This window comes from Callospermophilus lateralis, chromosome 2 (assembly GCF_048772815.1).
Source record: "Callospermophilus lateralis isolate mCalLat2 chromosome 2, mCalLat2.hap1, whole genome shotgun sequence".
Lineage (NCBI taxonomy): Eukaryota > Metazoa > Chordata > Mammalia > Rodentia > Sciuridae > Callospermophilus > Callospermophilus lateralis.
This window is the reverse complement of record NC_135306.1, coordinates 1,978,872-2,003,207: the sequence shown is the minus strand read 5'-3', so window position 1 is coordinate 2,003,207 and position 24,336 is coordinate 1,978,872. Positions and strand designations below refer to the sequence as shown.

Below are 24,336 nucleotides of genomic sequence, written 5' to 3'. Positions count from 1 at the left end.
GGGGGCTCTGGCCCCTCTGCGCCTTGCTCCTGAGTGCCCTGGCCACAGGCTGGAGTGGCAGGTAGACCACAGGGCCAGAGGCAAGTTGCCCTGCCCATTTAGTGATGGCAATCTCCCAGGGGGGTGGAGAGGGATGCTGGCGGGGGGCAGCGGAGAGGGGCCTGGCCAGCACCCACAGGTGGGGACCCAGCCAGCAAGCATCATGTGCATGGAGGCTCAGGTGTACCCCCCAGCTTTCCAGTGGCATCATTAGTGACATAAATTGAAAAAAACTAATGTCCTTTGAGGACACTAGGTAAATCAAGGGTGTGACTCTGCCTGGTGGAGGTCAGTATGGGTCATGAGAGATGAAGAAGGCAGACACGGGTGCGGCCAGATGCACAGCTGGGCTGGGGTCCCAAGGCAACTGGCTGGCTGTCCCCTCATGACTGTTCATTGCACAGGGCTGCCCGGGCTCTCAGTGGGGGGGATGTGGGCCTCCAGAATTTCAGGCACACAATGGGCACTGGACCAGAGATCCCTGCGGTCGCCCTGACCAACCTCTCCCTTGACAGTGGGAAACTGAGGACAGGGAGAAGGGAGACCTTACGGGGACACTGGGAGCACTCCACATTCCACCAGCTCAGTGACGGGAGTGCTGCCCAGCCCTCGGGGGCCCAGGCAAGGGGCAGCAGACTGCTGGCCCTGCAAGCTGTCCCCAGAGGAGGCTGGGCCCCGTGCTGGAAGCCCAGGGCACGGGGCCCGGCTCCCCAGGGGCAGCCCTCCTCTCCTGCCTCCCTATGGCCTCCCTCCCCCAGCACACCCTGATGCCAGCAACGTCACTGCCAATAACCTAGATTTTAACCAAGAAATCTCACCCCCCTCCTCTGCCCCACTTATGGACCTGCTGAAGAGAAAGCCACAAGAAAACCCAGACTGTGGCTCCGTGAGCCACGCGGGACAGGGCCCACAGCCCCACAGCACCCAGCACACGGCCCCACTGCCAACACTGCCCAGGTCGGGCAGGGCCAGCCAGGGCTCCCTCCCCCACCTGTCACCAGCCCCTGCAGGGGTCCCCTGGCCCCAGGGCTCTATGTTCTATCTGAGCACTGGGGGAGCTGGAGAGAGGCCTGGCCTGGGCAGCGGGCCCCTTGGAGCAGCACAACATCCTGACCCCCACCCTGCACATGCCAGCTCTGGAAGCCTCTTCATGGCCACATCCCCCGGCTCCTCAGAAAACCCCCGGAGGCAGGGGGGTTGTCCGTGTCCCTGTCCAGTGAGGGCTCTGGCGACCAGGCATAAGGCACAGGGGACTGCACAGGCTGTAGGACCACACCGTGCTCCCAGGCATCCGGACACATACCCATTTCCCACCATCCCAACAAGCCATAGCTAAGGTCACTGCAGGAGGCAGGACTGTGAGGGGACAGGAGAAGACCAGAGACGTGTCCCCAGCTCTGTGGCTCACCACCAGAGAACACCAGTGAGGCCCCCTGCCACCGGGCCCTGGCACCAATGCTCCCCTGACCCATCCACAGGGCTGTGTCCAGCCACCAGCATGGTGAGTTCTCAGGACCATAGGACACGCCGGTTGGCCGGGATCTACTCTGGGAGTGGATCAGAGTGACAGCCCCATCCTGGGCAAACCCCCAGCCTTGAGGGCCCGGGAGGGGGATCAGGGCCCTTCTGTTCTTTGCACAGGGGCAGTCAGCGGGCGCAGAGCACACTGCACATGGGGCGGATTCCCTGAAGTCAGAGGAAGTGGGTGCCTGAGTGTGAGGCCCGCACATCCAGGCCAACTCGGGCACTGCTGTGCTTCTTGATTTCAGGAAAAAAATCCAACCTGACCCTGCCACAAGAAGAAAACCCATCCGGCCCTGGCCTCAGCAGCCTGAAAGCCACTGTTCTGAAGGACGTGTGCAGGACGACACTTTCACACAGAGACGACGCCACAGGGTCTCGGGCCAGGGCAGTGGCTTCCCCTGCAGGCTCCGAGAAGGAGTGGGGTGGCCCCAGCGGAAGCTGAGACCTTGCCACCCAGTCTGCAGCCACAGCTGCTCCAGAGGCAGCTGGCCATCCCAAGAGCCCGGGCTGGGCACTGCTCCTGACTGCCCCAGCACTGATGGACCCCTCAGGCATGAGACAAGTGGCAAACGGGGTGGAGAGAGTCCCCGTGCTGCCCCTTGGCCCATCCTCCCACTGCAGCACCATGTGCTTGGGTCCAGGCCACCACACATGGCCCTGCATGCAAATCAGACAAGCAGAGACCCAGGCACACTACAGGTTTTCAGGGGATGCCCCTGCCTAGGCCCCCCAGGCTGGTCCCTCTGCCTAGTGAGCCCTGTGGTCTCCAGGATGTTCTCCACAAGGCCTGCATCTCAAATTAGGGCATCCTGGGCTTGCTGGTCCCCAAAGAGGGAGCATCCCCCCCTTAGCAAAAAGAATGAGAGGGCACTCACGCAGCTCTCAGAACTTTCTGGTCTGTCCGCTGGGGCGGGGCCCAGGGAGGTGGGCAATAGATCGGAACCTCGGGATCAGAGGAAACAAAACCTCACAGAGGACAAAGACACTGAAGTGGAAGGGGAGGGAGGCAGGACTTGTGGGGTACCACACTGGTGCCGGGCACTTCACAGGGACACCAAGGCCTTGAGCTGGCAGCAACTGTTCTGTGAGCCCTCAGGAGGTCACTGGGCCATTGAGACCCTTGGTTTCCTCATCTGTCCAGTGTCAGGACCCTTCCTGCATGTGCCACTGCAGCTCTGGCAGAGGCTTGTGACCTGCCATCTCATCAGCATCGAGCCTGAGCTCCTTGGTGGCAGGGACCCTGTCCACCCACCACTCAGGCCAGCTGCTCCCATCTCCTCCAACCTCTCTCCCCGTGCCTGCAGCACAGAGGCCTCCCCAGTCAGGCTGCAGTGCCCCGTGCCCGCAGGCCTGCCGGCCTGTCGTTACCTGCATAGCTGCCCGTGGCCTTGATGTACATCTGGCCATACTGCTCCTCCACCATGGTGTCGTAGGCCTCGTCGTCCTCCTCCTCCTCCTCGTTGTGGTAGGAGGTGGGGCTGTCGGTGGTGGGCAGGCTGCTGGCCCCCGGACTGGTCCGCTCCCCCTGGGGGTAGGGCACCTGCTGGATGCTGGGGATGAGGGTGGCCAGGCTGGGCACCCCATAGTAGGAGACTCGGGGCAGCTTGAGAGGGGCCGCGCCAGCCGCCACCGCCACGCCGTCCCGGGGCCCCGTCTCCAGCGGGCGCTTGGGAGCTAGGCCTGGGCCTGCAGCTGGCGGCAGCTCCATGGCTTCATGCTTTACACGGGTCAGCAGCGGGATGGGCACAGAGGGGGATACGACGTAGGGGGTGGCGGAGGTGGCAGCAGCCGGCTGCAGCTGGTTGCAGGGACTCTGGGGTTCGGAGCTGGCGTCCTCAATCATGGTGGTCTGCGAGTCGCAGTGGGGCGAGCTCACCTTGAACATGAGGTCTGTGCCGCGCTCCACGATGTGCTGGATCTGCAGGAAGCCGGCTGTGTACATGACCACTAGCTGCTCGCTGGCCGCCATGGTGAGCTTGCCTGTGTAGCAGAAGGACAGGATCTGCTGGAAGCAGGCAGGTGGCACCGTGCCTGGCAGCTCGAACGCACTCTTGCTGTTGCCACTAAACAAGTCACGGAAGTAGAGGCTGCTGGCAGCCAGCACGGCCCGGTGGGCCTTGAAGGCCTGGCCCTTGACCACGATGGACACATCGCAGTAGAGGCCCAGCAGCCGTTGCTCGTTGAGGCAGCCAAGCACAGTGTTCCCGAAGTTGGGGATCTCGATGTGTAGCATCTGAGACATGGTGGATGGCGTGTGGATGGGCCTCAGACTCAGCGCGGGGTGGCCCGAGTGGCGCACATCTGTGGGGGGACAGCATGGTCAGTTCCCTGTCCTCACAAGTGCTCCCTGTCCTGCCTGCCAAGCACCCACCTGTGTCCCTGACCCCTACAAAGGGCAAAGTACAAATGTGCCCTCCTGGCTGAAGGAACCCCAGAGAAAGGCTCTGGGGGTCTTACGGTCAGCACCCTGGCTGAGGGACAGGGCAATAGGATCCAGAGCATGGCACCCAGGGGCAGCTGCTTACCCACAGGGTAATGCTGCCCATGGCACCCCTGGACTGCTCCATGAGGCCCCCCAGGGCAGAGCTTCAGATGCCAGTCTTTGCAAAAAACACAGGGCAGAGGCTGAACCCAGGGAGAGCACAGGACAGGACTGGGCTGGTTGGGACAGGCCAGTCACCCGTGGAGGGTGGGGGAGGGGAGAGGGCCAGTCTGTGAGAGTTGCAGCAACTAGCAACTAACGGTTTCAGGGAAAAAGTTCCCTGCTGACAAGGAGCCCCTCCCTGCGACCTGGGGAGGGGCCCATCTCAGAGCCCAGGTCTTTCCAGGCGTCAGTTTCCTGTGGGCCTTTCCCTTTCCCCTCAGAGTAGCCCTGCGCAAACCTTGGGGAAGTGGGTTGGGCAGCTGTCCCCTCTCGGGTTCCTGCCCAGCCCCAAGCCTCCCTGGGATGGTGGGGAGGCGCAGGGGGTGCCCCGGGAAGTGAGCTGAGTTCGGCCAGCTGCACCCCCACTCCTCCCCCACGGAGGGGCCTCTGTCCGAGCAGAAGGGCTCTGGTGTGCCCGTCCTCCCGGGCAGCCCCCAGCAGGCGCGGACCCTGACCCAGGTCCCCAAGCGCAGCGGCGGGCAGGCGGGCGGTCTGGAACGCGCAGCCGGGAGCTGGAGTTGGAGCTGCCGCAGCCCCGCTCACAGGCGCCCTCCCTCCCGGCCCGCGTCCAGCGCTGGCCAATCCCTGCTGGCTAGTCCCAGCCCAGGTAACCGGAGGGGTCTCGGGAGGGTGCGGGGGCTGGGCAGGCGGGGGCCACAGCCACTGTTTACCGGGCGCCTCCGCGAGGGGGGCGGGGGTGGCCGGAGAAGGCGCCGGCCCAACTCCAGGGCCACACAAAGGGCCGCTGTGTCCCGCGGAGGAAAGTGCAGCGGCCGCAGAGGCGCCGGGCGCCGGGAGGAGGGCGGAGCTACCCGCGCCAGGAGTTGGGCAGGTGGGCGCCGCCGGAGGCCCGCAGTGCCCCCGCTGCGGAGAAGTTGCCGGCGCGGCCCGGGGCACCCGCGGCGGGGACCTACCTTCAGCCGCTGCGGCCGCGGCCGACGCTGCCCGCTCAGCCCGGCAGGGCAGGCTCCCCGCTCGCCCGCCCGCCCGCCCGCTGCTCCGGGAATGCAGCAAACGGAGCCGGAGCCCCGGGTGGGGAGGGCGGGAGCCGGGAGGGGGGGCCGGCCGGGCGCGGGGCTCGGCGGCCGCAGCTCAGCTGCACCCAGGCCGGCCCTCCCGGGCAGCGCGCAGCATCTCAATGAAGCGGCCGGATGCAGACGAACATTCAGGCAGCTCTCAGGAATGAATAGCCGCCTTTGATTTGGGAGCTGAAGTAAATGCCAGCTCCCAGCCCCGGCTTTAAAAACAGTGGCGCGTTGGTGCCAGAGGAATGCACGGCTCCGGGTGTTGGTGCAAGACAGACTTTTGATGACTCACTGCAATGCAAACAAAGATGGCAGAAATACTGTACTGTACGTGGAGAAATGCTTGGTGGTGCCACGGCAACTGAGACAGCCTGGAAATTTATAGTGCAGTTTTGCATATGAATTACCCAGTAAACTGCCTCCCTGCCATCCAGTACAGCCCCAGTGTCAAAGCATTTAAACTATTCCAAACAGTCTGCAGGGCTGGCACAGCCACAGCTTAACTCTTCCAGGGCATGCTGGGGGCTGGGTGGGGGGCTGGGCAGGGGCTGGGGGCCAAATGGGCTAGGGGACAGCTGGGTGAGGAAGGGGAGCAAGCTTAGAGGGAGGAGGGAGGAGGGAAAACAGCAGTGGCCCAGGGGAGACACGGATCAGGGCCCTTGGCTCCACCTCCTCCCCCTCTCCTTGGGGCCTCATAACCATGTCCCCTGTGTGGCCAGTGCGTCCCAAAGCAGCAGACCCAGCGAGTCCTGTCCCAGAACCCTCTCACCCCACTCTTCTCATCCCTGCCTGGCCCTTTAAGAACAACTTTGTGGCCAGGCATCTCTGCTCCTGCCCATAGTGGCGGTGGGCACCTGCTCCTCTGTACACCCGGTGGTGGCTACAGGGTCTCCCTGCACACCCAGTAGTGAAGTTTAACTGTGCAGCGTCGGAGGGTCCTCAGCTGTGCATCCCTGAGGGCACTTTCTAGGGATGGGCAGCTGTGCAGTGCTAGTGCAAAAGGAGGCACCTCCTTCCTGGCTCACAACACCTGCTAAACCTCGAGGACCCTGGGGCACACCATGGAGAGCCACCTAGGTTACCCACCTGCCACCAACAGTGTTCCCCAGCAAGAACATATTCTACCAGCAAGAAGACAGACTGGAGTGGGAGGTGGTGAGGTCTGCGGCACTCCAGCCGAGATTCTGCCACCTGCCACTGGCACCCTTGAAACCACAGCAGGAAGTAGGCCTGGTGGAGGCGGCCACACCACCCAGCCCCTCAGCCCAGCATCCCCTCCAAGCCATCCCAAGATGAAAGGTGGAGACATCTGCACCTCCCTGTCTACACACTGTGGGCTCCACTTCCAAACACCAGACAAAAAGCCGGCACAGGGGAAGAGGAAATGCAGTGGGGAAGTCACCCGCGGGCCATGCAGAGGGCCTCTGGGGTGGATTTGTGCCCAGTCTTCTTTGCCTTCTACAGAGATTAGAGATTAATGACAACTCTTGGGGTGACTGAGAGACACTGGGATGGTTGCAGGATGGCTCAGCTGCACGAAGAGCTGGGCTCGTGAGGCAAGGAGGCCTAGGGCTCAGTCCTGTCTCCCTAGAGGCCACACCTCTGCCATCAGGTTGCAGCTGTCGCTGCTTCCTCCAGGAAATCCATCCGGTACCTGCCTCAGGAGGCCCACAAGGGCAGGGCCAGGTGTGCCCAGGGCCTGGTGGGTAGTGAACTGGTTGCTTACTGCTGGATGGAGACTCTGCTGCCCAGCAACCCACAGCATGAAGGGAAGGGCCCCACAGGCTCCCTTCACAGAGGCCTGGGCACCCCTCACCAGGGCCTCCCAGTCAGCCTCTGCTTCTGTGCAGGCAACCTCAGCCAAGGGCAGTGAGGCAGGGCCACCTGAGCAGCAGGGCTCTCCTGCCAGGAGGGGTGGCCTAGCCTGGCCACAGGTAGGCAGAGGCCAGCACCCTGTACACTGGCTCCAGAGGGTCCTGATGCAGCCAGGTGCAACACAGCAGGGAGCAGAGCGTGCTCCTGGGCCTGTCCCTTCCAACAGAGCAGGCCCTGGCCTTTCAGCCAGGTTGAAAGCCCAGGTCCTGCTGGCACCAGGCCCAGTGTCCTTCCCATGACTCTGCAGTCTCAGGTGCCAATTGTGAACCCAGGGTCAGGGTGGACCCTGGGACAGCCACTGAAGACAAAAAGAGGCAACCTTCGTAAAGCCTTCAGCTTGAGCACAGGGCGTGCTGGCAATACCCATGACTCGCCGTGACCCGGGCAGGTGGGCACCTGCATCCACGCCTCAGGGCCTGAGCCAGAGAAGGGGCCATTACACCCCCAGAAAATGATGAGGCCAACTCATCCCTGGGGACTGAGGACAACTGGCACTTGTGCTTCCCTGTCCTCAGGCCACCTGTCCTGGCAAGGCTGCTGCCCACACCTGGCCCGCGAGAACCGGATAGGAGCTGGTTTTAGGTTGCTTTCTTAGAAGCCTTGCCTGGGGCAAGAACAAAGCTGAACTTTAGGAGGAAAGAATAAAATAAAGGCTTGGTGGACACTCTCGGGGACTGAAAGCAGGACAAGCCAAGGGCTGCCCCTCAAGCTGTAGCTGGAGAGGAAAGGGCCTCTGTCTAAACAGGCCATGGGCTGCAGCTCAGCTGCCCAGGGGAGGGACCGGGCCTGGGTCTCGGAACACAAGGGCCACCTCGCCACTCCCCACACAGCAGTGGTCAGTATGCTCTGTGACCTCTCCCTCTGTGACTCAGTTTCCCCATCCCTTTGCTGCCCAGGCAAGGCTACCGAGCCTGTTTCCCCTGCGTGCCCTTTACTCACAGAAACTTCTCAAGAGTTGAGCAGAAAGTGCACCAGCCACCTCCCCAGCAGGGTGCCTTTCAGAATGGAAACCGCTTGGGAAACCCATGAAAATAACCTAAAGCCCAGGTCCAGGCCCCACTACAGAGCCTGCCTGTGCCCTCACCCCACACAGACACATACAGAAGGCTCCTCTGGGCCCACAGACCCCTCCCAGAGGGAGAGAAGATGGTTGGGAGGAGGGGAGGGGGGTCTTCTCTGCAGGCACTTCCCCAGATGAGGTGGGATCAGGCAGCCCCCAAAGGCAGTGTGACCACAGAAGGACCACAGAAGAAGGGTGGGTACAGGAGCAAGAGCTGGACACACATAGGAGCTGGCCGGTACCTGACAGAAAGGACACCCCTGCCAGAGTCTGGTCCCAGGAGGGATTCAAATAAGGACACCAAGTCCCAGGAGGGGGCCAAGCCAAGGCTGGCCACATGGGACTCCGGGTGCGACTGGGGACAGTGCTCCAGCAGACACAAGACCACCCAAGAGCATCTCCCAGGCCAGAGTGTGGGGACAGGGACAGAACGGCCGACCTGGAGGGCCGCCTTCTTGGAGGGACGTGCACTTGGCTTCTGCAGGATCACTACCAGCAGGGAAAGCAAGGCGAGAGGATCAATTAAATTACATTACTTTGCAGGATTTAATTTTACCAACTAGTAAGAGGTCCTGGCCTCAGCAGACACGCAGCCCTCTGCAGTCGAGGAAGGAGGGGCGAGCGGGAGGCACTGTGAGTGCCTGTGGAGAAGAGGGAGCCCTGCCCCATCTATTCCAGTTAGAAACCCCTCCCCAGGAAGCCCTGTCCACCCTGTCAGAGGCCCCTCCCCAGGGGCTGTCCCTGCTGCTATGTGGCCCCAAGCCCCACCACCTCGGAGAAGACAGCCCAGCAGTAAATAGCAATGGCTCCTGAAAGGCCAGTCCAGGCGCTCCAGGTGTGAGGCGGCCATCCCAGGGCAGTCACTGTGGTGATGCCCCAGCCAGCAGGAACACAAGACACGGGGGACAGCCTGTTGGGGCTCCCCAGGGAAGGTGCCTGCACAGGCTCTGGGGATGGGTCTCTTATGTCCCATCCCCACTTCACTAGGGGACAACAGGGACAAGCATGGCCCCAGGTCCATCCTTCCTGCTGGCTGGGGTGTGCCCAGGTCCCACAGGCACCTGCGGGGGGGCACCAGATTTGGCCTGAGGTTTGCATTAAACTTTTAAGATACCGGGAGGCAGAGCCGGGCCACCCAGGTCTCGCTGCTAATGGAACTGCCAGCCGCCAACGACTCAGGCAAGCAGAAGCAAGGGATGTGGGGCGGGCACAGCTTCCCCAGCCCCCTCCCCACCATGCCCAGACAGCCCGCTAACTGCACACGCTATTTATCTGTCCCACCATGTGGTAGAAACAAGGAGATCAAGGCCCAGAAAGGACAGGCCCCTGCCAGGAGCCACTGGGGTAGGGTAAGTCCTGGTCCCCATCACCACCCTCCTGGCCTCCTGCTTCTACACACAGTGTCCTGGGGTCTTCAGTCACCAAATGATAAGAGCAAGAGGGCATGCCTGCCCTGCTCAGCACACCTTCCTGTACAAGTGAGACCACGGTTGCCTGAGGTCCCCAGGACTCCACTGCAGAGAGTCCACCTCAGACTCTGCGCTGGGAAAAGAAAAGCAGGTACCGAGGCCTCCCCAGCTGCAGGTCCTGGGAGACGGGGCCGGCCTCCAAGCCCTGGATGGGGCTGTCCAGCCTGGGAGGGGCTGCGCTGCCGGTAAGGAGCCAGGCGGCAGGGCAGCGGCGTCTCCCTCAGCGGCCCCTGGGAAGCCTCCACCCGACCACAGGCCTGGACCAGTGTCGACCGTAAAAGCCGGTTCTAACTGCACCAACAAATGTCTGCCTGGAAAGCTGTTTTTTTTTTTTTTTTTCTTTTCTTTTTTCTTTTTTCCAGAAGGAGAAGGGCAGCCTGCCAGAAGCTGCAAATTCAAAAATGTGCTTATCAATCTTCCCCTGGGTCTGCACTGGTCTTCAGAGAGAAGGGACACAACTGGCCAGGAGGGGACATGGGCATGTGGGTGTTTTAGCTGCCCCAGCATAGGGCCTCTGGACAGTTCCATCACCGGCCCCTGCTGGGTGTCCAGAGCACAGGTCCCAACAGCCCCAGGACAACAGGGCTGGGAGCAGGCTGGGCCGAGACCCATGGATGGCAGCATCTCAAATTCAACAGCACTTGGTCTCAGGGGTCAGCTCTGTTGAGAGTCCAGTCTGGCATGTGTGTGGCCCAGACAAACCCCATGCCTATGGAGAACAAGGCAAGCAGGTGGCACCTCTAGGCAGCCACGGCTCGGCCAAGGCACATCCCCTGCCAGGACACCTGCCTGCACCCCTCACAGGACTCTGGCTTTCACACGGGTGGGTGGGTGGGAAATAAGGCCCAGTGGGACCCGCAGCAGGAGGGCAGTGGGCTGGGGATGGCCACAGGAGCCCATGGCCCCCCTGCCACGACCCCCAGCCCTGCTGGCCCAGCCCTGCGGCCCTTGGAGTCCGCATGTCATGAGGAATCCCCCGAGCCACGGAACCGCTCAGAAGGTTTCCAAAGAATTAAGCAGTGTTTTGAGAAGAGCCGACATCTCCCTCACCCGTATTTGTAATTTAAATAACATAAGCTTGAAGAGTGTCTCCCTTGGGCACAGTTTAATAACTTAAAAAGCCAGCACCAGCCCCACGTGCACACGGCCCTGCCGCCCTCACCTGCTGAAGCGGGTCTCCAGCTCCAGCGGGCACTGGGCAGAAGGGCAGGGGTGGTCCAGGCTGAGGAGGCCCAGGAGCTCGCCCTGCTCTCCCCATTTCTTGTGGGTTCCAGGAGTCCCAGAGCAGCTTGTGACCTTGACCCTCCCCATGTGGGGCCAGGAGCCAGGTCCCAGGTGCTGCAGGAGGTAGGCACAGGGAGGTGTCCGGCCAGTGTTGGCCCTGGGTCACCACTCATTCCCCGCGGCTTCCCAGCACACCCCTGTTTAATATTCATGGCTCTCCCCATCTGCATATCGTGCCATAAATAGTCAGAGGCGAGGTAAGACACAAAGATCCCTGCATTTCTAATTATGCTTAAAAATCTAATGTAAATCAGACCAACACAGGAGCACTAAATCAGCCACTGGTGGCGGTGGAGGGGGATTATGCTGAGACAAGGCTACCACTCAGGAGCCGCCCTCACCCCTGAGCCCCTAGCAAGGTGGCTGCTGCTGACAGTGGCCCAGATGAACCAGGTCCCAACCCTGGGTACACCAACCTCACCCTTGTTTCGCCCCTGAAGCAGGAGCAACGTGAATGTACCTGAAGGCCACCTGCCCTCACCACCCATCCTGCCCTCACCCCCATCCTGCCCTCACCCCCATCCTGCCCTCACCACCCATCCTGCCCTCACCCCCATCCTGCCCTCACCACCCATCCTGCCCTCACCACCCATCCTGCCCTCACCACCCATCCTGCCCTCACCCCCATCCTGCCCTCACCACCCATCCTGCCCTCACCACCCATCCTGCCCTCACCACCCATCCTGCCCTCACCACCCATCCTGCCCTCACCCCCATCCTGCCCTCACCACCCATCCTGCCCTCACCACCCATCCTGCCCTCACCCCCATCCTGCCCTCACCACCCATCCTGCCCTCACCACCCATCCTGCCCTCACCACCCATCCTGTCCTCACCACCCATCCTGCCCTCACCACCCATCCTGCCCTCACCCCGGGGCTCCTGGCATCAGGCCTGTGAGGAGCACCTCCCCCATGTAGGTGCCAGGTGCTGGCTCAGGTGGGAGCCGCAGGCAGCTGCCCCAGGACGTGTCCACCAGGACCCTGGCTCCCCCCGTCCAGGACTTGACGCACAGGCAGCAGAGATTTGGAATGCCACTTCTAGGCATCGCCGGCCCCGGGTGAGGAGCCAGGCAGCACTTCTGGGCACAGCGCCAAGCCACTGAAGGCAACAGAGGCTGTGGCAGGTCAGTCACTTACCCTGCCCCACCCCAAAGAGGGCACTGCCCTGCAGGGTGGGAACCCTGCTTGGGCAAGAGGCCTGGTGCCCTGGCTCTGGCCCTTCTCTCCAGCCTACAAGGAGACATGATGAGCACCTTCGGGATGGAAGGCTCCAGGACAGGAATGGGCCAGTCGGCATGCCCCCAACATGTGCATGGCATGTGGCACCAACCCGTGGGTGGCACTGGGTGTCCTGGGACCATGGACACCATCTGAACCCTCAGGCCAGAGTAGCCCAAGGGGTCAGCAGAGCTGAGGCCAAGAACTTGAAGAGCTCAGGGTCCACACACCCACCCAGGCCCAGTGCAAGCAGGGCCCCGAGGGGTCCAGGTCAGCAGCTCACAAGAACATGGAATTTGGGGCTGTGCGCGAGAGGCCACGCCTACTCCTGAAGCTGGGAAGAGTTGAGGGGGCCCAGGGAGGACAGCCTGCAGGTGTGGGGGGACCTTTCATTGGGGGAGTGGCTCAGAGACCTTAGGGGAGGGGCTTGTTGGAGTCTGTGCGCATTAAATACCAGCCATGTCTCTTCTCCAACAAATGCCAGGGGTCTGTGCCCCAGGAACACCCTTGTCACACCACTGCCAGGGTCTTCAGCTAGCCTCAGGAACAGCTCCAGAAAGAGGTCTAGCTCCTCTCCACGTGTGTCCAGGCCTCCCCAGCCCTCTGCTCAGCCCCATCCTGTCATAGTCCCATGGGGACTGGGCCCCACCCTTACCCCCTCCCACAGACCCTGACCCACCCAGCCCTGCTGCCCACCTTCAGGGCACTCCACACACTCCTCATGTTCCACGCTGTCCCAGTCCCTGGGCTGCAGCCAAGACCCAACCTGACTTCCTGTCCAGGAGTGGGGAGCTGCACCTGCCCCCTGGGGTGTATGGGCGGGCCACCTCCAGGGACTTGCAGGAGGCGTGAGTGACACGGGGGTTACCCCACTCACCACTGGAGAGGGAAACGCAGAGATGCCTGCTGCCCGCATCTGCCCTGGCAACATGCCCAGAACTATTTTTAAGCCCATTTACTAGAAATCCCACAAATTAAAGGAAATACGGATAATGCAGCAAGAATCCTAGGGGCCAAATAAAAGCTGCACATAATCATTCTCGTGCTCGGGCGTGGGAGTCTCAACCACAAACCCCAAGTCTCCCCAAGTGCTCTCACAACAACCAGGACTGCAGGGGAAAGGGCCAGGGTCCACACTTGGCTCTGGGATCCCGGGAGCACCTGGGGCGCCCCGGCTACTTTAAACAGGGAACATAAAGGCTAGTTACTGACATGAAAAATAAAGTCCATAAATACAGACGCGCGGCTTTCACGGCCTGGTAGTCCTAGCAGCGGACAGTTCACTCACGGTCCTCTCCCTCGGGGTCAGGCCCAGGGCTCAGAAGACCCTCCCTGGCCTAAGCCTGGCCCAGCCCTGCTGCAGAAGGACCATCGCCTCTCCACTACCTCAGCCTCCGGAAGGGCGAGGGCTGAGCCCCAGCCTTCACTCCGTGTGGTGCTCACAGGCGGGCAGCAGGGCCATCACACCCAGGTCTCCAGAAGAGGTGCAAGAAATGACTCTTGGCAGGGATAAGCAGGCCACCAGGATGGGCAGAGCAGCCACAGTGGATGGGAGGCCTTGTGTGTGGCTCCCGAGGATCAGGTCCAGACCTGCTGGCCTCCAAGGCCAGCGACCTCGTCACCAGGGCCAGGACCTGCAGAGACCCTACCCTGCCACCAGGCACTCACAGTCCTATCAGGTTTCAAGGGTGCAAGAGGGGGCACGACAATATGGCAACTCGTCACTCCTGAGCGAAAGGAATCAAAGACATAGGAGGGGCTCCAAGTTCCTGCAGTCCCTGGGGACTCCTCTGCAGGACATCTCCGCCTGCATCTGGAAGCCTCTGCAACTCAGCCAGCCTCTGAAACCTGGGCCCAGGAGACTGGTGGAGGGCAAGGGGGGAGCAAGGGTCTGCCCAGGAGGCATACAGAGGTCGGGAGAGGGCTGTGTCCCCGGGCCTGAGGCCACACACCATGGGTGGGGACAGGGCCCTGGTACCATCACATTCTAGGATGGGACAGACCTTCCCCTCAGGGGCTGCAGGTGTGGGGGAATATCCCCTGGACAGTGTCCCCTCCCCTGCACACCAGAAGCTCAGCCCACCAGGTCCCTTTGGGATCAGCCCTTCTCCCTACAGAGGCCAGGAAGGACCAGCCTAGAATTCTGCTGGGCCACAGTCTCCTGGAGGAGAGGCATTAGGCTGGAGGAAACAGAGGGATCTGTGCAGCACCTGGATCTAACCCTGTGCAGGCCCAACCCTCCAGCTCAGAAAGACAGAACAGAGAGCTCTACTAGGTACAACTTGCCCAAAAACATTTCTCATGTCGACCCAAATCCCTCCAATCTGAAAACACAAAGCACCCAACACCTGAAGATGCCACGCAAGCTAGACATGATGCACACGCCAGCCTCCAGCTCCTTAGGAAGCTGAGGAAGGAGGATCGCTGGAGCTCAGAACTTCGAGGCCAACATGGGCAACACAGACTATGCTGAGACCCCCATCTCAAAAACAAAACTCCCAAAACACTGCACGTGAACACCCTCAGCAACTGCATGAGGCCTTCCCAATCTTATGGGACTGGACCTCAAGCTCCAGCAAGAACAGACATCTGCCCCCCACCTCGCCAACCCGCCCCACCCCACTTCACTGGAGGGTAAAGGTGGATCGGAGGGTCGAGCACCTTTGAGTAAGAGCACTCCCCAACTATCTGCAGACCTGTGCCACCCCCATCAAAATGCCAGCCAATTTCTCTGCACATAGAGACCGCTGAAGCTCAGTACATATGGAGATTCTGGGATCAGGAGTGGCCCAAGACTCCTGGGAGGACAAAGCCTTCACACTTCCTCATGAGCCACAGTGACCAAGATGGCGCAGGAGGACCCCCACCCCACATCAGACACCAAGATCGACTCAGGGCAAACCACAGCTCCAAATGCAAGAGCTGAAGCCACAGAGCTCTTACAGGAAAACAGAAGGTGAGTCTTGACCCTGGATTCTGAGACTCACCACCAAAAGCACAAGCCACAATGGGGAAGAATAGATAGATCAGATTCCATCAAAATTAAATAGGGTTCCTTGATGATGTCAAAGGATACCATCAAGAAAGTGAAGAGAAAGGCTGGGGCTGGGGCCTTGCACCTGTGAGGCACTGGGTTTGGTCCTCAGTACTACATAAAATAAATAAATAAAGACATCGTGTCCATCTACAACCAAAAAAAATATATTTAAAAAAGTGAAGAGGCATTTAAAAATGGGAGGAAACATCTGCCAATTATGTTTCTACATCCAGGCTGACGGCTGACATCCAGGACACACAGGGAACTCTGGACAGCAATGAAAAGACAGATGACGCTACTTAACACTAAGCAAAGCACCGGAAGAGATATCCCCAAAGAACACAAGGATTTCCAAACGCACAAGGAAAATGCTCGGCATCACTAGCCATCAGGAAGACTAAGTCAGAACCTGAGGGGCTCTGGCGGAGTACTTGGCTACAGTATTCAAGAGGCCCTGGCTGTATCCCCAACACCCTGCAAAAGAGACAAATTGGTAGAGTAGATTTAAAACTATGAGCTGGGAGGCTGGGGTGGGGATCACTTGAGCTCCCGAGTTTGAGAGCAGCCTGGCCAACAGAGCGAGATTCCCCATCTTCAAAATAGAGAGAATGAAAACTTCATCAGAAAAATCCCATACCAGTGCTTTCCCCTTCAGACGGGAGTGTGGCCAGGATATGCCACCCACTCTACCAGGAGGGGGCTGCGCCTTCTAGCTGGGGGCCAGGCAATGCAAGGGAGCAGAGAGCTGCGGCTGTCCCCAACTGCAGGCAACACAGAGGCCTGCACAGGAAACCCCAAGGAACCTGTGAACACTCCTACAACTGACTGCAGGTTCGTCTCTCAAGGTCACAGGATACAGGTCGAACTGCGGTGTTCCTCAGGTTAGCAAGAACCAAGATTAACAATACAGAGTTCTACAATCACTCCGAAAAACAAAGAGCAAATAGCTCACGTAAAGCAAAGCGAAGAGGTCTCAGGCTTGTATGTAGGAAACTGCACCGTGCTGAAGAAAGAAATTGATATGTAAATCATTGGAAATGCACTATATACATGGACAGAAGACCCGACAGAAGATGCCAGTTCTTTCCTAATTGATACACAGGTTTAACACAACTCCTGTCGGATTCCAGCAAGACAGCCAGCTCTGGTGGCTGGTATCTGCAGTTCCACTACTGGGGAGGCTGAGGCAGGAGGGCTGCTCGAGCCCTGAAGTTGGAGGCCAGGCTGGGCAACACAGTGAAAACCTGTCTCAGGAAAAAAAAAAAAAAATCCAGCAAGGCTTTTTGTAGATATAGACAAGATAACTCTAAAATTTAGCTGGGGGTGCAGCTCATTGGTAGAGTACCTAGCATACATGAGGCCCGGCATTGCAAAATAAATCAATAAATAAAATAAACCATATGATTCATGTCCCTGTCCAGTCATCAAAAAATGAAAGAAGTAAGTAAATAAAGTACTTTGAAAAGGCAAAGTGATCACAATGACTAAGACAACTGGGAAAAGATTGAGATGGGGGGACAATGCTTCTGATTTCAAGACGGATCATGGCTGCAGTAATCATACAGGGTGCTCTGGCAGAAGGGCAGGCACATCTGGGGATCAGGACAGAAAACCCCAGAACAAACCCTCACAAACATGCCACGTAGGTAGGGACAGAACCCAGCACCCAGGCACGCCAGGCAAGCACTGCCCTGAGCCATGCCCCAGCCCCCAGCCGAGTCCTCTGCAGGGGGGCAACAGCGGGTCAGGAGCAGAGGGATGGCTCAGCAGCATCCAGAGGCAGACAGCAACACATCCTGGCCCTGGACTACGCACTGCCAGCACTCATGAAAACGGACTCGCAACGCAAAATGCGAAATGTAAACAAACCAAAACGTGAAGCTTTTGCTCAGCAAAAGACCCAGTTAAGAGGATGAAAAGGTGAGATACAGCCTGAGAGAGAAAACAGAGCTAACCCACATGTCCTGAAAAGGGCTAGTGCCCAGGTGACATGGGGAACCTCAAGCATGACCACGGACTTACAGTCCCGTCAGCAGACGGCAGACAACGCGAGGGACATTTCACAAGAAAGGACCTACAAATCTGGGCATGGTGGGCACGCCTGTCACCTCAGCAGCTTGAGAGGCTGAGACAGGAGGAGTGCAAGTTTGAGGCCAGCCTCAGCAACTCAGCGAGACTCTGTCTCAAAATAAGATAAAAAGGGCTGGGGGTGTGGCTCAGCAGTAGAGTACCCCTGGGTTCAATCCCCAGAATCAAAAAGAGAAAAAGGAGAGAGAAATAAAAAGAAAGGACCTGCAGGTGGCAAATGATGGTGTCGGCACGCTGGCAGGCAGGAATGCATATTCGAGCCACAGTGAGACGCCACTGCACACCTAGAAATTAAACTGGAGAAAACACCGCTGTGGGAGAGGATGCCCTCTTCCCTCTCTTCCCCTCCCGTGCCTTCCTCTTTCCTTTCTTTAAAACAGCTTCAGTGAGATAAAACCCACACACCATGAAACTCACACCAAGGGCTGGGGAATAGCTCGGGGCAGGCACAAGCCCTGGGTCCCCCCAGCGCACTAGGTCACAAAGAGCAATTACCACTTCCAGTGCCCACTCCCGGTGGTCAAGGAAGACTCCACTGCATGGACACACCACTGTGTTCAATCTTTCCTTTTGTTGTTGTTGTTGTTTTAAAGAAGTAACTGTCTACTCTGTGGGGGGTCAACTTAAAATAAAATTTTCAAGATCCTTACTTAGTTTAACAAGCTGCTCTTTCCCTCCTGCCCTGAAAGCTGGGCCTAACACCCCAGCTGTATTGGACTAGATCAATAATGATCAATGCCTACATACCTGGGTGATTTGTAAGTGCGGGAGCACACTGGTCAGCAAGCCAAATTTTAAAACAAGCTTTTACTTATTTATTTATTTTAAATCACAGATGAGACCAACATGTTTCTGGTCACTCTTACAAGATTTAAAGGTCACCTGTGTGGCCTGTGAGTGTAGGCACACGTGTGTTGTACATGTGTGTCCTCACGTCCCTTGCATGTGTGCACATATATGTGATCTGTGTGACTTATGTGTGCATACACAGTGTCCTGTGTGCACATGTGGCAGACACGTGGTGTGTCTGCACTGCGTGGTGCATGCATGTGCGTGGCATGTGTGTACACACAGCTGGGGTGCATGTGTGGCATGCATGTGTGCTATGTGCACACATGAGTTCTCTGTTTGTGCACGAGGGTACTGGGTGCAGTGTGCTCCAGGCGTGCCCTCGCGCCCAGCACCCGCTGAGAGACAAGCAGGCCCCACCACCTTCCTCGTGCCACCTCACCCCTCTTTCCAGAGAGGTTAGCTGGGAAGTTAAGAAGTTAAAAGGGATGAAACGGGGCGCTGGCGGGAGCTGCAGGGGGCAGCGGGGGCGGCCATGCGCCAGAGCAGCTCCAGAGCAGCTCGGAGAGTCGTCTGCTCATCAAGGGGAAGAGGCGCTTTGTCCTCAAGTGAAGCCAACGGTCGTTTCCAAACCTGAAAGAGCCTGCGACCAGATGAGAGGCTCCGCGGTGAATGGGAAGCCGCAGGCCTGCCGAGCGCGCGGCCCGGTTCACCGCACGAGGGACAAGGACGGGCCTGAGGAGGACGTGGAGGGTTGGCATCGGGCACCTCTGATGCTCCAGGGCTCGCGAATGCCGCGGTCGTGGTCTCCGTGGTCCACGGCAGGCCTCGGGGTTCCTGGCCGGCAGCGACGGGGCAGCAGGTGCTCTTTCCCTCCCGCCCTGACACCACAGAGCGGCTTCTGCACCAACCACATGACAAGCTCAAAGTCCTCGGCCAGGCACGGGCCACAGCGGGATGCCTGGGCAACTGGGTGGGGGCAGGGGGTGACCTTAGTGGTAGGGCACCCCGGGTTCAGAAGTCAAGGTTAAGCTCAGGTTCGGAGTCCTCGGGCATTCTGTTCCGCAAGACTCCTCAATACTTACCGTCCCTGCCCGAGGACGCAGGCAACCTAAAGCCACTTGCTGGTCTTGGCAGGCGGGACTACCTCCACCAACCTCAGGTCTCTCCGATATCCATGCGCCTTCCCCACACAGACGCTAGACACTGAGTGGACAGGGCTGGACTGTGCCTCTCACCATTCCCTGTGCTCCCAGAGGCCGTGCCTGCTCCTAAACTCAGGAACAGGAGCACCAGCTAGGCCCCGGTCAGCCTCGGGAGACCCACGCAGAGCAGGAGCACCGAGGGCCGCAGAGCCTCCTAAACGCACGTACCCTCAGGGCCATTTGTGAGACAGACACTGTGTGCCCCGGAGCTCACGCTGGGGTCGGGGGTCAGCGATGGAATCCTCCATCAGCTAAGGCAGGCCCTCGCTGCAGACCTGACTGCCTCCACGCCTATCCCTGGGAGATGAGCTGAGTCCCTCCTTCTGTCCACAGGCCAGAAAGTGAGGGAGGGGGCCACAGTGGGCGGGCCACATCAGGTGTGCTGACCTGCAACCTCCACCAGGCCTGGACACTAGACAACTGTCACACAGCACCAGGGAAGGGCACAAGGTCCCCAGGACACCTCCTGGTCCAGGCCACAGCAATTCCAGGGGCTGCTGACCACAGCCACGCACTGACCAGGCTAGCTGTCCTATGGATGTCTGTTTTGGAATAATGGGGAAGAAAAGCCAGACCTTTCCCTCTAGACCATCCCTGGCCTCCACAAAGCAACTTCACTTCCAAGACTAAATGAAAAGTTCTTTGCCCAGCATCCTGTGCTCCTGAGCCCCAGAATTCAGAAATGAACCTTCCTGGAAGCTTTTGGCTCTGGAAGCAACATGGCTCTTGGTGGAGGTGCAGAGCGCCTCCCCTTTTCATATCACAAGCAGCTGGACAAACTGCTGCCACAGTCAGGACCACACCAGGGCACCACGATGATGTGGTAGAGCCCTCTCCCCTGGCCCCAGTCCAGGGTGTCCACACTGCACTGGAGCCCAGGCCACATGCCCTCCAGGGAAGCTGGGGCTTCACGTTGCTGGATCCCAGCACCCGCCTTCCAGCAGGCAGGAAGAGCCACCTGGGAGGCGCACAGGCTGTGGGGGGACAGCTCAACCACACCTGCAGCCCGTTGGTGAACCCCGCAGACGGGTCTCCTGCCTGGGCTCCCACACTCGGGATGGAAGATCCAGTAAGAGCAAGAGCTCCTCAGAGGCTCTCAGAGCCAGTTTTCCTGCCCATACCATGGAACACTGTTAAGTAAGAAACCAACCAAGTTCTGGGCTGGGGCTGGGGCTCAGAGGTAGTGTGCTCGCCTAGCACGCGTGAGGCATTGGGCTCAATCCTCAGCACCATGTGAAAATAAAATAAAGATATTGTGTCCACCTAAAACTAAAAAATAAATATTAAAAAAAGAGAAAACAACCAAGTTCTGATGTACCCTACCACCCGGGGGAACACAAACGCCATGCTACGTGAAAGCAGCTGGACCCAGAGGGGCTGGAGGTGGCGGTCAGTGTTCAGCAGGGATGGAGCTCTACTCTGCAAGATGAGAGCTCTGGGGAACAGTGCAGGTGCCGTGCAGCAACAGAGATGTGCTGGGCATGCTGAGTTGCACACCTGGGGACGGGGAGGACCATGTGTCATGTGCCACGTTTATCCCACAAAATGAAAGTCTGACTCAGACCCGTGTGCGAAAGGTCAAAGATTAAAGCTGCGAAAACACAAGACAGGAAGCGGGCAGCACAGTGGGGCAGTGAGTGCCCCAGCACCACGTGCCAGGCCCTGGGGCCAGGCCAGCACCCACAGGACCTGCGCTGCCCTAAAGGACCTAACCTGCTTCCCGAAGGGCACAGCTGGAACACCACCATCAAGCCAGCGAAAAGGCCACCCAGGAGGGGACAGGACCTATGGATTCAGTGACTGGTGAGCAGCTGGAGTCTGAAGAACTCCAGGAATCCTACCAGGACGGACAGCAGAGGCCCCAGGGCCAGGGGGCACAGGGCATGCCCACAGCTGGTGGGGGGCCCTCACACGGACCTCATCCCTGACGTCCCTGGCAGTGCCCTGCACCAGACCTAAGTGGGAACAAGCCAGGCGGGGCAGAGGAGGCAGTGGGCGGCCCCAGCGGAGAGGCCCAACCTCCTACACCTCCACGAGGCCCAGCAGAAGCAGCCCCTCCTGCGAGCGGAGCCGGTTTCCGTGGAATTCACCAACAGCACGCTGGACAGCAGGCCAGGATGGGCCTGCCACGCTCTCCACGTCCTGACACCAGCATGCCAGTTTCCCTAAAGACAGACCCAGGTGTCGTGTGGCACTCCTGCACTGCTCTGTGGTTCCTCTCCAGCTCAGGCATGCTCACCACGCCCACTTACATGTCATCGAAGGTAAGTGGGGGTCGGGCTTGAGATTGTGGCTCAGAGGTAGAGTGCTCACCTAGCACATGCGAGGCCCTGGGTTCGATCCTCAGCACCACATAAAATAGATAAATAAAAGTATTAAGTCCAACTACAACTAAAAAACAAATATTAAAAAGGGGGGCTGGGGAGGTGGTTCAAGTGATAGAGCGCTCGCCTAGCATGCTGAGGCCCTGGATTCAATTCTCAGCACCATATAAATGTAAAATAAAGATATTGTGTCTACCTAAAAAAATAAAAATAAAAAATAAATATTAAAAAAAAAAGGTAAGGTTCCGGATCTGGAGAGCCGAGTCACCAATCACCGAGGAACGCAGCTTTGCAACTCGTTGCACAAAGTGAGCTCCAAAGGTGCAGACGGTGGCCTGGCCTCTATGGCCATGCATGTTCTACCAGCCCTTTCAGTCCTGCCTCCACACAGCCTGAGCACAAGTGTTTGGAACAGTGGCAGGGCCGGGTGCGGCTCTGCAGGAGAGCACTCGCCTGGCCTAAAGCCCTGGTTCATTACCTGCTCGGAAAGAAAAGGTTAAAAAAAAAGACAGTGGCAGGTCAGGTGGGCACGGGCCTTGTCCCCAGGACCCAGGTGCCCCGTCTGCCAGGGATCCCAGCACCCTTGCCTGGCCCTGCCTGCTGCAAGCCATTCCCAAACTCTAAATGCCTCTGAGCCAGAAGCCAGCTTCAGCGAGGGGGACAGGTACGTGTGAGGCAGTCCCTGGATAATTTGCTGTCCTATTTCAATGATGCTGAGGCTGAAGCTCCTGGCCTCATGCCTCTGTGTGAGCCTTTGAAAAACTCGGGGTGATGCCACGGCCCACCTTACAGGGGAGGATACGGGCACGTCTCACCCACGGCCCTGGAACTGCACCGGCGGGACTCTGGGGAAAGCTTTCCCGGGCCAGAGACACACCACTGCCAGAGCACAAGACAGCAAGGCACAAGGAAACCTGGAGGACAGGTGGGGCCTGCGGGGTCAGCCACACAGGGAGGCACTGCCACGGCCCAGGGGTGGCCATCGCCATGTGCTGGCCCCAGTCCTGTGGCCCACTGCATGCACCCCTCCTGGACCTGGAGCTCACAGCTCACAGGGTGTGGCCTCTCCTCTCCCAGCAGTACCACAAGCAGCATGGAGCCCTGGGTGGCTCAGGCAGGAGCACCTGTCCCCATGGGAGCTGACGTCCCCGTCACTGTCGCCGGTGCCACAGACGCCGCACCTCTCCTATTCCCTAACAGTTCCCGTGGGAGCACTAAAGGTAAATATGTTAATTTGACTTCAATCATGGCTTTTAAAAAAAGCAGACGCTATATTAGTTTAGGGTACAGAAAGCCACTCAGGTGCACGTCCTGCCCGGGACAAGTGAGATCCCAGGTCCCCCTTCTCTGGAGGTCCGAGCAGCCATCAGAGCCCTGGAATGGGGCGGTACCGCACAGATGGGGGTCTCGAGCCCCCCCCTTTCTGTAGCTAGGAAGAGGGAAGTTACAGAAATCTTGCAGCTTGTAAGACACAAGGCCACTGGGGGATGGCAGGAAGCCAAGAAGGTCTACAATCCAAGCTGGGCACGGGGGCCACACCTGTAATCCCAGCACGCGGCAGGCTGAGTAGGGGGATCCAAAGTTGGAGGCCAGCATCAGCAATTTAGCAAGGCTGGGGACGTGGCTCAGTGGTAAAGCACTCGAATTCAGTCCCCAGTTAAGGAAGGAAGGAAGGAAGGAAGGAAGGAAGGAAGGAAGGAAGGAAAGAGGAAGTCTAAAATCCAGGCTTCCAACAGAGCCCGGGCTGGGCCAGAGCCAGGCTATGGTGGGGTCGCTGGCTCCGCGTGTTCCCATTTCCTTGGCACCCACTTGGGGCTGTTCCTTTCAGTAGGCCACAGAAATGGGGGCTCTACTGGAGAACTGCAGATGGGTACCCCAGCTGTGGGGGCCTCCCAAAGCTGGGGTGCTAGGAAGGACTGCTGCCTGGGGCTGCAGGGACAGCACTTCACAGGTGCCGAGCTGTTTGTGCATCACACCACCTGCAGGACACCCCGCCAAGCCCTGCAAAAGCCAACAACTCGACCATGCGGACCCTGGGGTGCGGCCACACCGCAACAGGGGGTGGTGCCGAGTTGGGCCCTCTCCAGAAGCCTCCCCAACACCACATCCATGTCCGCTCCTCTCTGAGCCTGGGCCACCTCACTGCAGGACATCCAGAACCCAGTCCAGGTTCCAGGGCATGGAAAAGGCAGCCACTGCAGTAGGTCAGCAAGGCCAGCTGTCTGCCAGCACACCAGCTCCACCACCCTGCCCACGGCATGAACGTGACCCTCAGCAGACAATTTGTGTGGTGCGCTTACCTGATTCGGGGAAACTGGGGGGGATCAGATAGGTGTCCCAGGGAAGGGGACCTGAGAGTCAACCTCAGATCCCAGTGGAGGCACAAGGACTGCAGGAAAGAAACCAGAAATCACCACAGACCTTGTCCATGTGCCCAGGGCAGGAGGACATGGGCCTGGGGCAGACCCTGACTGTGCCCTCTGCCACAAGGGCCTGGGGACACTTTAAAACACCTCAGGCTTGGGGTCAAGGAGGCAAAGAAACAGTTCATATATCCCAGAACCAAAGAGGGGCCCAGGAAAGAGTCCCCAGAGGAAGGAGGCCTGGGCAAATGGGGACCTTGACGGCCAGGCCTGACAGCACCTGGCTCTGCAGCAGGGCAGGTGTCCTGAGCTTGGCTGGAGGAGTCAACGGAATGACCAGCCCACCCCACGCCCCAGGGGAAGCCAGCCAGGCCAGGGACAGGTGACTGGC

General features: G+C 59.2%; 1 protein-coding gene across 1 annotated transcript in view; it reads right to left on the bottom strand.

The window, feature by feature from the left end:
• Nacc2 (NACC family member 2) overlaps window positions 1–24,336 on the bottom strand; it is a 62,436-nt gene that overhangs the window by 27,682 nt on the left and 10,418 nt on the right. Inside the window, exon 2 of the mRNA XM_076845105.2 lies at window positions 2,932–3,864. Within this exon, the coding sequence (XP_076701220.1) occupies window positions 2,932–3,805 (874 nt within the window). The 5' untranslated portion in view covers window positions 3,806–3,864. The remainder of the gene's footprint in view (window positions 1–2,931; window positions 3,865–24,336) is intronic.